Below are 13,157 nucleotides of genomic sequence, written 5' to 3' on the forward strand. Positions count from 1 at the left end.
TTCGTAAAGGCATTTCAGATTGGTTTTGCAGTTGGTCACAGATTATGTCAGAGCCTCCCAAGAAATGGCAAATCTCATCTGCCAGCCTCTAGCATATCTTTTGCTGTACTATAATGGGAGCTTCTACCAGACAGCACAAGAATGTTCTTTCTTTGTTTCTTCAATCTCTTATTTTCTTTCTGATCTCCTAGTCCTCCAGGGTTTTTTTTACCCCAGAAAGTTTTGGAATCTGGCTCAGAAGATGATGGGCCAGCTTTTCAGTGTGGTGGGCTTGTGGGGTTTTTTTGGTTGGGTGTTGTGTTTTTGGTTTTGATGTGTTTTTTTTTTTTTTTAATGTTTCTATGACGTTTTGGAAGAGTATATGAGCACCCTTGCATCATTCTGGAACTAAAGTATTAGTGTCTTCAGCAGTCAGTCAAAGCAGTAAATTTATTTCTATCAGTCCAAGCAGTAAATAATGATTTCTCAAGTTAATCTCCCCCCCCCCACCCCCCCTTTTTTTTTTTTTTTAAGTCATTCACGTTTTGTTGCTTGGTAGCATGCTTAAGTATTTAGCATTACAGCCATTGGCCTTATCTATAATTCCACCTTGAGTGACCCTACTGGTCATCACACAGTGGCAGATAAGGAGATAGATTTTTGGCTTACTAAAATGTTCTCCAGAATTCTTATGAGATAAATCTTCATTTTTTGAGTATTTCAGAAGTACTCTGATTAGGGCATGCTTTCCTAAACTAGATGGCTATTTTTGATTATTTCTTATTAAAAAGCTTTCCCAAAAGAAAACTGATTGCATAGCAATAGAATAGACTTTTTTTTTCCCCCAAGTAGTTTTGAGAGAATACTTCCATTCATTTAGCTGTTGAGAATAACTTCTCTACAATTTGAACAGCCAGTTTTTAAGTTTGTGGCTCTGCATGGACTGATCTAACTCTTTCACAGCATCCATTGAAAATAGAATTGGAGTGAACCTCCAGCATTTAAAAAAAAAACCAACTAACATAAAGCTAATAAAATACTTTAAAATTTTGGCTGGGAATAACTAAATGCATTAATTTTTAGCTATTTTTTTGTTTACCTTGGAATACCGTTATGCGTTCTCCTGTTTTTATTAAACCAGTTATGACACTTGACTTCAGATGCCCTTTGAAGTTGGACTGACAAGTACGTAGGTCATGGAGTGTTGTCAGTTTATCTTCTAAATCCCTGAAATTTTAACTCTAGTAACTTGTTGACTTCAACACCATTAAATACCGCAAAAAGGTAAGTGGGAAACACAAAACAATAGAGGAAGCCTATCCAGTGGACACACAAGTTGTCATTTTAGCTTCTTACTACCAGTACAGAAGTTAATAGCGTTACAGCTGCTCTGAACATGAGCTCTTCCACTTGAGGACCGTCTGCTTTACTGATGGAGCTTGGCTCTTCACGTTTGTCAGCAATTCAAGTAAGGCATTCACTTCTATTAGTCTGTGGTGTTCTATGATAATTTTTTTGTGTTAGTTATCTGAAACTATAATTCAGAATATAGCTTCAAAAGTAACATTTGATAAAACTGAATTCTTGCTGCTTCTCAGATTGCTCCACTCCTTGGGGAAGATCAGATTACTTGATGTTGGTAGCTGCTTTAATCCATTTCTGAAGTTTGAAGAATTTCTGACAGTTGGCATAGATATTGTTCCAGCTGTTGAGGTATGTAATGTTTGCTGAATTTAATATAAATTTGGTTCTCGATATTTTAGAAGGCTTCAAAATGACTGTAAAAAAAGTATATTTAATACTTAAGTATGTATCTTAAACATCTGTGCTTTAAAAGGGTCTTGGCCCTCCTACTACATCCTTTCCCATCAACAGGCTGTAAAATGTAGTTCTGTTTTGTTTCAAAAAATCTAATTTTTTTGAAGTAATGACTTCATAATGCTGTCATGAATCTTAAAATTGGAAAATTTTAGTAGCCCTCTTTTACTGGCATTGCAGATGAGTCCTTGCATCTCAAAAGGCATAAATAAAAATTGAGTAGGCTTATGCTTAGGCATGAACCTCTCAGAAGCTGCATTCACTGACAGAAGAAATGATCAGTGACTGTATTCGGTGAGTTCTTCCGGGGAGTTTTAGTAAGCAGACGTGCACTGTAAAGGGGGCTTTTCAGTTTATTGCTACACATATTATTGAACTTCCACAATCCTGAGGACAAATTTAGCAGCACTTTTGGAGTAAAGTGCTTTATTTTCTCTAGGTAGTAAGGTTCTCAAATGTATTAATTCTGCTGTAATCATATGTTCTTTCTGTCTTTTGCTCTGGACCCAACTTTCATCAATCCTAATAATAGCATTCATCAACCAAGAAAAATGACAAATTGAATGAGAATGAAAAGATACAGAAAGGAATGCATTTCTGACAGAAAACAGGAAAACCTTTGACCATACACATCTTGACCACTTACAGCTGAAAATAGGGCTGTATTAAAATCAGTGGCCTAAGGTAACGCTCTTTAGAAGTGGAGAGGTGACAAGTGTACAAGTACAATAATATAGTTAACTTGAAAGTAATGTTCTCTTATTTGCTGCAGTGTGGTTTACAAGCTAAATGCATGGTATTTTGTTGTGGTCACCAGGTCTAGTCCACTAACAGCTAATTTATATTTTTGCATATATGCTTAGAGATAATTAAAGATACTCTTGGGAAAAAAAAAAATCTTAGTCTTATAAATTGCTTTTTAAAGCAATTCAATGTTAGTTTCATTTAAAACACAAAGGAACTTTGAGCAGGCTCAGTCTTGTCTAATTTGAAGAATAGGCATCAGTTGCCCAAACGTGATTGCCTTCCACCACTTAAGAGGCTGTAGGACACATGCATAGGGCTGTTGGGCGTGACACAGGATGTAAAGGAGACACATTCCACTGAAGTGGCAGCCTGTGGCATCTAAAATGGTAGTACATGGCAAGTAAATATCCAGTTAAGATATGTAGATCATGGATGTCTACATTTGAGATTCTTTGTTCCAATTACATTCCGTGAAGATCTGTTAAAAGTAATGAAACCTAAACGTCTGCTGTACCACAGTGAGGTGAATTTTGTTCTGACCTCATGGGCTGTATTGACCATCTCCCCAGTGACTTTAATGGGAGCCTAGGCACCTGAAGCTACATGAATTGAATCTAACAATTAATTTGGGGATGTGGATAGTTAATATTTAGCTATCTAGTCTATTGTGCTGTTTTGGTAAGAAAATTACTTCTGTTCTCACAAAAATCAATTTAAATGTACAGCAACCAAACCCATTATTGGAAGAGTCCCATAAATGTTACATCTGTGGATGTAGTGGAGGAATATGAGTAATCCAGGCCAGACAACAGGAGAGGGGGTAGTCAGGTAGTTACAGTTTCTGTATACTAACCAGTTCCTCAGGCTCCCTCCCAGTACAAGGGAACGGTAAGATAATAGATATCTTGTTATCTGACACAGTAGCATAACCTGATGATAGGAACTCCCTGGAGTGCTACAGATCAACACAGTTACTGTGAGGCCTGTCTCAGGCTCACCAGCTTCTCTTACTTCCATTCTCTTGGATACTTTGATGTGTTCAGGGCACCTTGCAACCTAGCTAGCAAGTGTTCTTGGAGTGACATGGAGTACAATTAGTGCACTCAAACACATCTGCTGGAATAAGCTTCCAAACATAATTAATAAGCCCTGATATAGTCAAGATGACTCTACAATGAGCTGCATCAACACCAGAATCTCCTGAATAAATTAATTGTTGGGCCAGCAGTTCCTTGTCCTATTTAAGGTTTCAGAATAACAGTCTGAGAGTTCTTACAGGAGTTAATGTTGTCTTCTGACCTGAAAAATTGATTTGATAACTTAGTGGTAGAAGCTGAGAATAGAAGAAAGGGTGAAATGTTCTGATTTAGCAGATATGTTAGGTAAGATACCAAAAAACTTTTTGAAACACACTGAAGCATAGAGGCTTCTTAGGAAGTCAGTTTCTTCAGTAATGTTGCATGGGGTTTTAAATAATTCCTTCTTTAATAAAAATAGATTAATCCACTTTCTGCATGTAGAAATGCCTTGAATATAGACTAAGTAGTTGAGTGAAGTACTTCAGCTGATTTAAGGAATAAGAAGGATGTAATTGTGGAAAAACTAGGAGAGGAACTGAAATGTTAGTTATGTAACAAAAGAATTGACATCTTCAAACTGTTTAGAATCTCTGTTTCATATAGAAAGAATATAAACTGTAGAGATATGAATATGGAAATACATTGCTATTAAAAGGTTTTGTGTTTTGAGGCCGGGCGGTGGAACTACATCTGGAAAAGATTAGTGTTCTCTTTAGCTAGGCATTGTTCACTCATTTTCAGCGTCTTAGTGTAAGGTATGCTGAGGGAAATGTCCAGTATTAGAAACTAGGAAGATGGAAACTGAGACTGGAATAAGCAGAACAGATTTCTTCTTGACTCAGTGTTTTTGTTGGCTATTCCTTCAAACATTTTGCTTATAACACAGATATTCCAGAGTACAATAGGCCAATTAGCAGTGGTTATTTTCTTGGAGGAGTTTAATTTGTCTACATAATAATAATAATAAAAACAAAACAAAACAAAAAAAAAACAACAAAAAGGCAAAATTGGAATGAGGGGAGAATCTCTACTTTGGGAAAATCCAAATGCAATTTCATGCTAGTGGGAAACATGCTGAATATGAAGTAGATGTTATAGTGGAGTAAATATAGTCTGAGATTAAAAAAAAAAAAGAGGCTGGAAGAGTACTGGAATTAAAGATGACAATATACAAATAGGATTGTGTTTTTCACTGTCAGTGGATGCACTGAAAGATGATCGTTTGCTGTTTCAGTGTCTGGAAGGACTTTTAACTAATCAGTTCACGACTTGTATATCTAGAGTTTAGTAGCAGTCTCCACTTAAGTGTTTTTGCCCTAAAACTGCCTGCAGAGTTCAGATTCCACTTAAAACATGCTCCAGTTCTGAAATTCTTTAACATTATTTCTACATAACTATTTTATGCGTATTTTTCCACTACTGAGAAATACTTGCAATCTAAATTGTTTTTTCAACTGTATAACCTCTAACTTTTTACGTCTTGCTTCTAAGTAAAGTTAGCATGTTACCCTGAACAATTACTCTTCAAAGCACTTCTTTTAAAACTTATTAGAGGATATACAGAATTATTGTTAATTGTATATTGTTAATATACAGAATTGTTAATTTCCTGTTCTAAATATTCTGAGGAAGTAGAATATAGCCCTGCAGGTGTAATGGTTGCAATTAAAATTTCTTCATCATAGCCACATAAGGCAAGTCTCTTTCTTGACTTGTTTTTTTTTTGCATGTTGGAGGCCAAGATTAAAGCTACTGGAAAAATCACAGACTTTTTTTTGAACATTGATTACTTTTTCTAATTTACTGTATACTCTCAGAAGAAAATGTGATTTTATTTAAACAGAAATAACATCCTCTTCTACTTGGAAACAATTGTGCGTATCAGTTACGTTATGAATACCTTTACAATAGTGTTCTACTGATGTCTTTTTTTTAATATGGTTTCATAAAACACACTATAAATATTTTTGCAGCATGAAAATGCAACAGATCTAACTCCACCTTTCAGGTGTGCTCCACAGAATGCTTTGTGTCGGCTTTCATGTTCAACTACCTGTTTAGAGCATCTGTCTTCACGGGGCATATTCTTTAGGCATTAATAACAATTATTGTTGCTGTAGCATCAAAACCTTGTATCTTAATACCTTTTTTATGAAAGGAGCCAGTCTCAAGCTTTGATGAATATAAAGTGTCAAAATTTAAACGTAGCGAATAGCATATGCTATTACTCTTATTTTTTGAATGCTCTGTGATTAAGGATGTTAAGAACTTATTATTCTGTATGTTGTATGGTGGTATCATTTCCCATCTTTGACAGCTTGAGCACACACATGATCAACAGATGAATTTGTAGCCCTTACCTTACTTTGGCATCTGCCCAAACGTGTACCACTGTGCTTTGCCTTTACAGCAAGTTTAAAACAAGGACCTGCATCACTGCTGCAAAGCAGTTAGTGTACTGTAACTTTCTAACATATACTGCCTTGCCATAGCTTCTTTATTTCTATACCAGTAAAGAATGACTTATTACATTTCTTGGTTTCTTTTCAAAGAACTGGTGGAATACTGAGGGATGAAATTTAGTTTCTAATTACTGATTTCAAGTTTATAAAAACCTATAAAAGGCTTCCAGCATCTGGAGAAACAAAAGCAATGTAAGGTTATCTGAGTTCTTCTTAAATCATTTGTGTGATACTTTGTTCCATTTGGGCTAAATGTCTATTTTTATTTTTTTTTAATTAACAGGTCTCTGCTGTCAAACCTTCAGTAAATTACTGCACATCTAAAATTTTGCTTTGCAGCTATGACAGCTAGCAATATGTATTAAATCGTTGTTTCACTTGCTTGATCTAATAGCAAGGGGAATGTTGAGCAAGCTTGACATTTCCGCAAGGGAATGGAGAGGTTATCATTGATTTTTCTGTGGGTTTGGATTGTATTTGCTCTTTAAACTAACCTTGATGTTTGTTTGGTTTTCTGTTTTTCTTATTCCACCAGAGCGTATACAAATGTGACTTCTTAAATCTTCAAATTCAGCAACCTCTCCAGCTGGCACAAGATGCTATAGATGCCTTTCTTAAGCAACTGAAAAATCCCATTGATTCTCTACCTGGAGAACTGTTCCATGTTGTCGTTTTCTCACTCCTCCTTTCTTACTTTCCATCACCCTATCAACGATGGATATGCTGCAAGAAGGCGCACGAACTTCTCGTATTAAATGGCTTATTGCTTGTAATAACTCCTGACTCATCTCATCAGAATCGCCGGGCTATGATGATGAAAAGCTGGAAAATTGCCATAGAGTCCTTGGGTTTTAAACGCTTCAAGTATTCCAAGTTTTCTCACATGCACCTGATGGCATTTAGGAAGACTTCCCTGCAAACAACAAGTGACTTAGTTAGCAGGAACTACCCAGGAATGTTGTATATCCCACAGGATTTCAACAGTATAGAGGATGAGGAGTATTCTAACACTTCCTGCTATGTTCGATCAGACACAGAAGATGAACAGCTAGCTTACGGTTTCATGGAGCTGCCTGATGCTCCGTATGACTCAGACTCTGGAGAAAGCCAGTCTAGTTCGATCCCTTTCTATGAGCTGGAAGATCCTATATTGCTTCTAAGTTAATGTAGTCGTTGAAATGCCCTTTCAGTCAAACCTCTTGCTTAACTAACTTTGCTATACTAACATGGGCTCAACACACAAAAATGGTTTGCATAAAGAAAATGCAAAGGTTTACAGAGTTTGCTATTTTTTTCTACTTTTGAATTTTAAAATTTATTCTTGTATGAAAGTGAAAAAATACAAGTTTTATGCAAGTGACTCATGTCATAGCATAAATTGCTGTTACTTTCCGTAGATTTGTATCACTAATTTTTTTCCAGAAAGGTACCATTCTTTTCTTTAGTGCTGTGAAGTGTGAATTCTATTTAATTTGCTAAATGTTGTTTCAATATTTTAACTCAATGTGGTTGAGCTTAAGGCACTGGAGTTGGTGGGCTTCTGAGAAGTATATGTAGGAAGAAGTAATTTGCACTTTAATTAAATGTGCAGATAGGTTAAGACACTTGGTTACACATGTCCCTTCTTAATTATGGAACAAAACTTTTTTCCAAAATTTGTTTCTCTCCGGTAAAGCCTGGGCTGGAGGAACTATAATGCTTGCACGTTTCATTTTGTGTTCATTGCAGCCCTCTTGAGTTAACACCAAATCGAGATAACACCAAAGCAGTGAAATATATTCATCCATAATTATACATACTGTGTAATTTCATTGCATAAATTAGACAGGAGAGTTCTGAAGAGGTTATTTCCCCTCCCCCCCAGGAGTATGGTACGTCTAGACAATTATGTTTCACTTCAAAGCTGGAACATGCTTTTGCAATTTTATGAGCATACAAGCACTAACTTATATCAGTATTTCCCCAGTGATGGTGTTCTGTATCCTCTTCAAACTGTGTTTTTTGGGGGACAGGGTGAGTTTTGTCATGTTTTAAAGTAAATTATTTATGCATTTTAAAAACAAATTTTTCTTTAAATGCCCTTACTTGTAGACTTCTCAAGTTATACAGTAACTACAGACCGATTTTGTGAAAAGGAACATAATTATGCAAGTTTTTCATGAATACACATATTTGCACAAAAACGTGTATTCAGACCACGAGTGAAGTTAACATACACTATTCGTTTGCTTATTTGGACCTAAAAATCTTCCGTTTAGTTAAATTAAAACTTCTAACTATCTGAAAACTGGTCTGTACTGTAAGTAGATGGAACAGAAGAGTTTTACAACTATTAAGTTTTTTTAACTTGTGTAATAAATTCGTGAGTTTTGGCAGGAAAAAAGAATTCTGTTCGGTGGTAAAAATAGAGGACTCAGTATTAGTTTTGCTTAGATTTTCCTCCATTTAAAAATAATGGCCGGAGTTTTCAGATTTGAATGTTAGGCTGTTAAACCTTTATGTAAGTGCCTAATAACAAATGATTTGAACCAGGTGCCACATCCTGGCTTTAAGACTGACTTCAGCGACATGGTAGAAAATACTAATGCGTAGTTTCACAGGTGGTTGTGATGAAATAAACCTTACACCATATTAAGCTACCACGTTGTATTTATAATACAGAAGTTACCACAGAAACTGAAGTTGCAGTGTGGCTTTTACAGTGGTTGCTACAAAAATGAAACTTACCCCTTCTACTGAAGTTTTGCACTGAAAGTGTCACGGTTTGACCTGCCTGTTTTTCTTTTATACTGTTTCCTACAAAGAGTTACCCTGCATTGATCCTGCTTACACTCAAACATGAACTGGACTGCAATTCTTTAATGTATGCTTTTTGTGTCTCAATTCTTAAATTTAAAGCATCCCCTAATACCTCTTTCAAATGTGTTATTCAATCTGAATGATAGTTATATACAAACCAAGCAATTATATTCTGATGTAAAAAAAAAAAAAAAAAAAAGAAAAAATTTAGACATACAAGCATTGTGGTTGACTCTTTAAATTTTTTTCCCAGAGAATACTTCCCTAATGAAATACACGATGGCTTCAAAATTGGCTATAAGTCAGTATTTGCATCTAGTGATTTACCACTTCACTGTCATTTGTCACTCAAAGCCTTTTTTCTTCCCAGTTAACCACTGACTCCAGCAGTGTTCATGTTAAAGCCAAAATATTGGTGCTATAAATTCAGCTGTTTATGGAAACTTAATCTGTGCATACTTCAAAGTGTACCTAACATTTTAACTGACACTCCATTTTAAAAAAAAAAAAAAAAAAGGTTATATACCAGCTAACATATATGTTGGCATTGGTTAATCTAAATTGGTTTGTGATTCATACAAAAAAGCAATTTGGACCAAGATTTATTCCCCCCAAAATAGTTTAAAATATTAACATTTAAAATTTAAGCCTTTTTGGCTGGCTAGTGACGCCATTATATTTGTGGTTTAGGGACCTGAGATTCATAACAGCTTGGTTTTCTTGCTGCTCATTCTAAATACCTGAAGTGGTGTTATGGTTTTTTGTTTTGGTTTGGTTTTTTTTTAACAAGGGGCAGTAGATTGTGGTGGAGGAGGAAAGTGGGATTTACATACTTATACCTCCCTTAACAATAAAGTGGTGATATCAGGAGTTGTTGGATATTTGGCTTTGGTGCAAGAAGAATGTTTCTAGGTTATGAAATATTTGAAAATTATGACTGTGCAGGAGATCTCTTGTTCTTAAGGTGCTGGAGAGTAAAAGGAAAAAAAAAATGTGTATTTGCATTTCTGTTGTCTTTATGTCACTACTTTTTGTGAACAAAGCACATTTATTAAAAAAAAAAAAACAAACTGAAAACAAGTTGTTTTCTTTGGAGTGGAGGTGTCCTTTTTTTCTTCCTGTGCAATCTGTTTATGCTGAAATCCAGTGAAAGCAGTGCATAGTTATTTTCCTTGTCAAGAAAATAGTTGTGTTGAGTTTATTTTGTAAACAACTGGATTATAGTAAAGATGTTAAGTTTGGTAGTTCAATTTCAGCTTCTACACATCAGTTGTAGTCTTTGCTTTACAGAAGGGTTTTTGGAATTTCTCCATTTGATCCTCTCTCATGCTTCTTTGCCTGCCTGCTTAAGATGCAACCACTTTCTAATGCGGTTCCTTGCTTCTCTCTCTAGATGTTCTTAATTTCTCCATCTCCCTAAAATATCTTTGCAGCACCCATTGTACATTGGCCCTTTGAGATCATTGCTCTATTTTTCTACATGGTGTTTTTGAGTACTGGAGGTGCTGGGAAATGATGGCAATGGGAAAAGAAACCTAAATAACTGAAAATGCAAGGCTCCTACTCAGATCCAGATTGTAAGAAAATTTGATTTCAGCAGAACTGAAATTTGTCCCCAGCACTGCAGAGAGTATTAGTTATATACCTAGCTAGTATATTCTGGCCTCTGACATGACGGTGGAGATCAGAAAATGTGATTTCACAGCTGTACTCAGTATTGCTTCCTACAGAATCTTTCTGTCCTTTTCTTCAGGGAGATTTGCTGACTTGCCTTTAAAAGTGTGATTATTCTAAGTCATCTTAATTGTATCTCCTTGAATCAGCAGCATATCTTTGATTCCTAGAAGTTGGGATATGTATATATTCAGGTTTTCTGCTCCTTTTTCCTCATTTCCTCAATTTTCCTCAATTTATTGTTTTGTACCTGTAGAATAGCAGGAAGATTTATTTTTTTTTTTTAGAAGGATTGCATTTCTCAAACTTGCATAGAAACTTATTTTGGTTTTTTACTTTTTAAGTAAAATATTTTATAAAAAGTTCAACCAATAGTTGCTTTAAGAGTATTCCTAAATCATAGCTGGACAGACACAGTACCAAGCAAGTGCTATCTGTGATGCTGGTAAAGCATCTGAAGTAGGTGACATTTACATTTCTGCTGTTCTGCTTGGTAAAGGAAAACCTCTTAGTGCTTTTTTCTTTTTTTTTTTTCTTAAGGCCTGTTGGCCAGTTTTATTTAGAATTTGAAGAGGGGTAAGGATTTTGGGGACAACTGAGGTTCTTGTGAATCAGTTGAATAACTGAGGCAGGAAAGACAGTGTCAAATTTAGATGTTTTGAGTATGCACCTGCCCTGGTCAGCACTAGTGCCTCTTGACTAAGGGGATGAAGGGGCTGGTTGTGATGAAGGGATTACAGGAACAAAGGACACAAACCGCAGCAGCCCACCCCTCATGCAGTTCGAGAAGCCCCTGTGCTGCAGCTGTCTGAACTCGCTGAAAGTCGAACTGCCCGTTTTGCCTCTCTAAGCAATGGAGCTATTAAGATCCAGAAACTTCCTGCCCTTCCCCACCTACCTGCAAGGGCCGATTCAAAACATTCATTTCCAACACAAAATATTGTGGAACACTGATAGTGAAGGACGTGTGCCTTCTGTATAATGTGAGGGTGGTGAAAACTTTTGTTTGGGAAGGACAAGTCGGTCCCCCAGAAGGCTCCTGCTAGCAAATGATGGGAAAGGCCAGAGAGGGTTCAGCCGGTTTTGCAGTCCTGATTCAAACACAGCTCTCCCTCTTTGGTGTCCGAAGTACCAGCTGACAGTGTTTAGAGGTTTGCAAGTGTTGTTTTCATTCCTTCAGCCTGTAGACCTTGCATTTTTTGTGCGTGGTGGGGAGAATGTGCTTTCCTTTCACTCTTGCCTGTCACCTCGATGCTGCTGGATTCCCTGAGAGTGAGACAACGTGGGGCTGGAGGGAGCCGATGGGAACACTGCCCCAGCCCCTTGCCGGCCCGCTGATGCCTGGTGAGATGCAGGTGCTGCGTCTTACCGGGAAAATGTTGCTCTGGACTCCATCCCGGGCCGGGGCCGGGGCCGGGGCCTGGCCCTGGCAGCGTCAACGCCACCACCGTTCTCCTGTCACCTTCTCACACGCTGTGGACCGCACTCAGTGCTGGGCTTAGCCTTGGGGAACCGGCAGGGTTGCTCCGGATATCTCCTCTCTGCTCCAGGCGCCTCCGCTTTGCCCCTCAGCGCAGCCCCCACGACCCCGCGCACCGCCATCACCTCCGCGCCTGGCGCGGGCACAGCAGCCACCAGCCCGAAAAAGCGCGGAGCTTCCCTCGGAAGGGATACGGTGTGCGATACAGCGGGAAGTGCTTCTGTTAAGAAAACTCTCATTCAGGCTAAAGGCGAGGATTCTTTGCGTCCTTCCAGCAAAGGGTTGCCCTGGGTTTGGCGGCCCCGCCGGCAGCACCCCGGGCCTCGCCGCCCGGCCGGCCGCGGCGGCGTTTGAGCCTCGGTGCGGCCCGTAGCCGGGACGCCTCGCTCGGCTCCAACATGGCGGCGGCGCTGCGCGGGGGGGCGGGAAGTTTCCGGGATGCCTGTGGAGGTGAGTGCGGGCCGGGGCCGGGGCCGGGGCGGTTCCCGCGGGCAGGGGGCACGGCGGGGCCCGCGGCCTGCCGGGGCTCGGGCAGCGCTTGCCGCGGCAAGGCGGGAGCGAGGGGAGGCAGACAGCCCCGGGGGGACGCGGCCTCCCCGGGCAGCCCCGGGCCCTGCGGGGCGGGGGCCGTCTGCACGGAGCGGCTTCCAGCGGCGGCAGCTCGTGGGAAGCGGCGTTGTCCCGGCAGAGCCGCGGCTGGTAGCGCCCGTTCCGCAGAGCCAAATGGCTCCGTTAAACTTCCCCGGCCGGGCCAGCCCGGCAGCCGGTGCTTCGGCTGGGTGCTCCCGGCCCGTCTGCCGCCCAGAACCCGTAACGTGGGCTTGGTGTTAACATCAGAAAACTACGGAGTCGTTTATGTCAGGTTACGCCTACTGTATTAATGTGTTAGCTCAGTGCGACTTTTTGTTTTAAAAAGTCTCGTGGAGCTGCTTTTCTGAAAAAAATCTGCATTAAACTGGAGGAATAAAGCTGAAGGACAGCAAGTCCAGTGTTTAAGATGGGCCTCACCTGGACTTGAAATCAGCTACGGTTAAAGTACTGAACCATCTTTGTGTTTGGGTTCTTTTTTCTACTTTCTGAGACAAATTATAGTAAAAACTACTTCGAGAATGCTGTTCC

At 39.1% G+C, this 13,157-nt stretch overlaps 2 protein-coding genes across 3 annotated transcripts in view; both read left to right on the forward strand.

Annotated features, from left to right (window-relative positions):
* SAMTOR (S-adenosylmethionine sensor upstream of mTORC1) overlaps window positions 1–7,903 on the forward strand; it is a 37,362-nt gene extending 29,459 nt beyond the window's left edge. The window contains exons 4-5 of the mRNA XM_086610107.1: window positions 1,578–1,692; window positions 6,621–7,903. Coding sequence (XP_086466233.1) covers window positions 1,578–1,692; window positions 6,621–7,250 — 745 coding nt within the window. The 3' untranslated portion in view covers window positions 7,251–7,903. The remainder of the gene's footprint in view (window positions 1–1,577; window positions 1,693–6,620) is intronic.
* A 4,539-nt stretch (window positions 7,904–12,442) lies between these two features.
* The window catches only part of TMEM168 (transmembrane protein 168), a 28,768-nt gene continuing 28,053 nt past the window's right edge, over window positions 12,443–13,157 (forward strand). For both annotated transcript variants that reach the window (XR_015222124.1, XM_086610639.1), the window contains exon 1: window positions 12,443–12,488. The gene's annotated coding sequence lies outside the window, so the exon portion shown is untranslated. The remainder of the gene's footprint in view (window positions 12,489–13,157) is intronic.

This window comes from Tauraco erythrolophus, chromosome 4 (genome assembly GCF_009769465.1).
Source record: "Tauraco erythrolophus isolate bTauEry1 chromosome 4, bTauEry1.pri, whole genome shotgun sequence".
Classification (NCBI taxonomy): Eukaryota; Metazoa; Chordata; class Aves; order Musophagiformes; family Musophagidae; genus Tauraco; species Tauraco erythrolophus.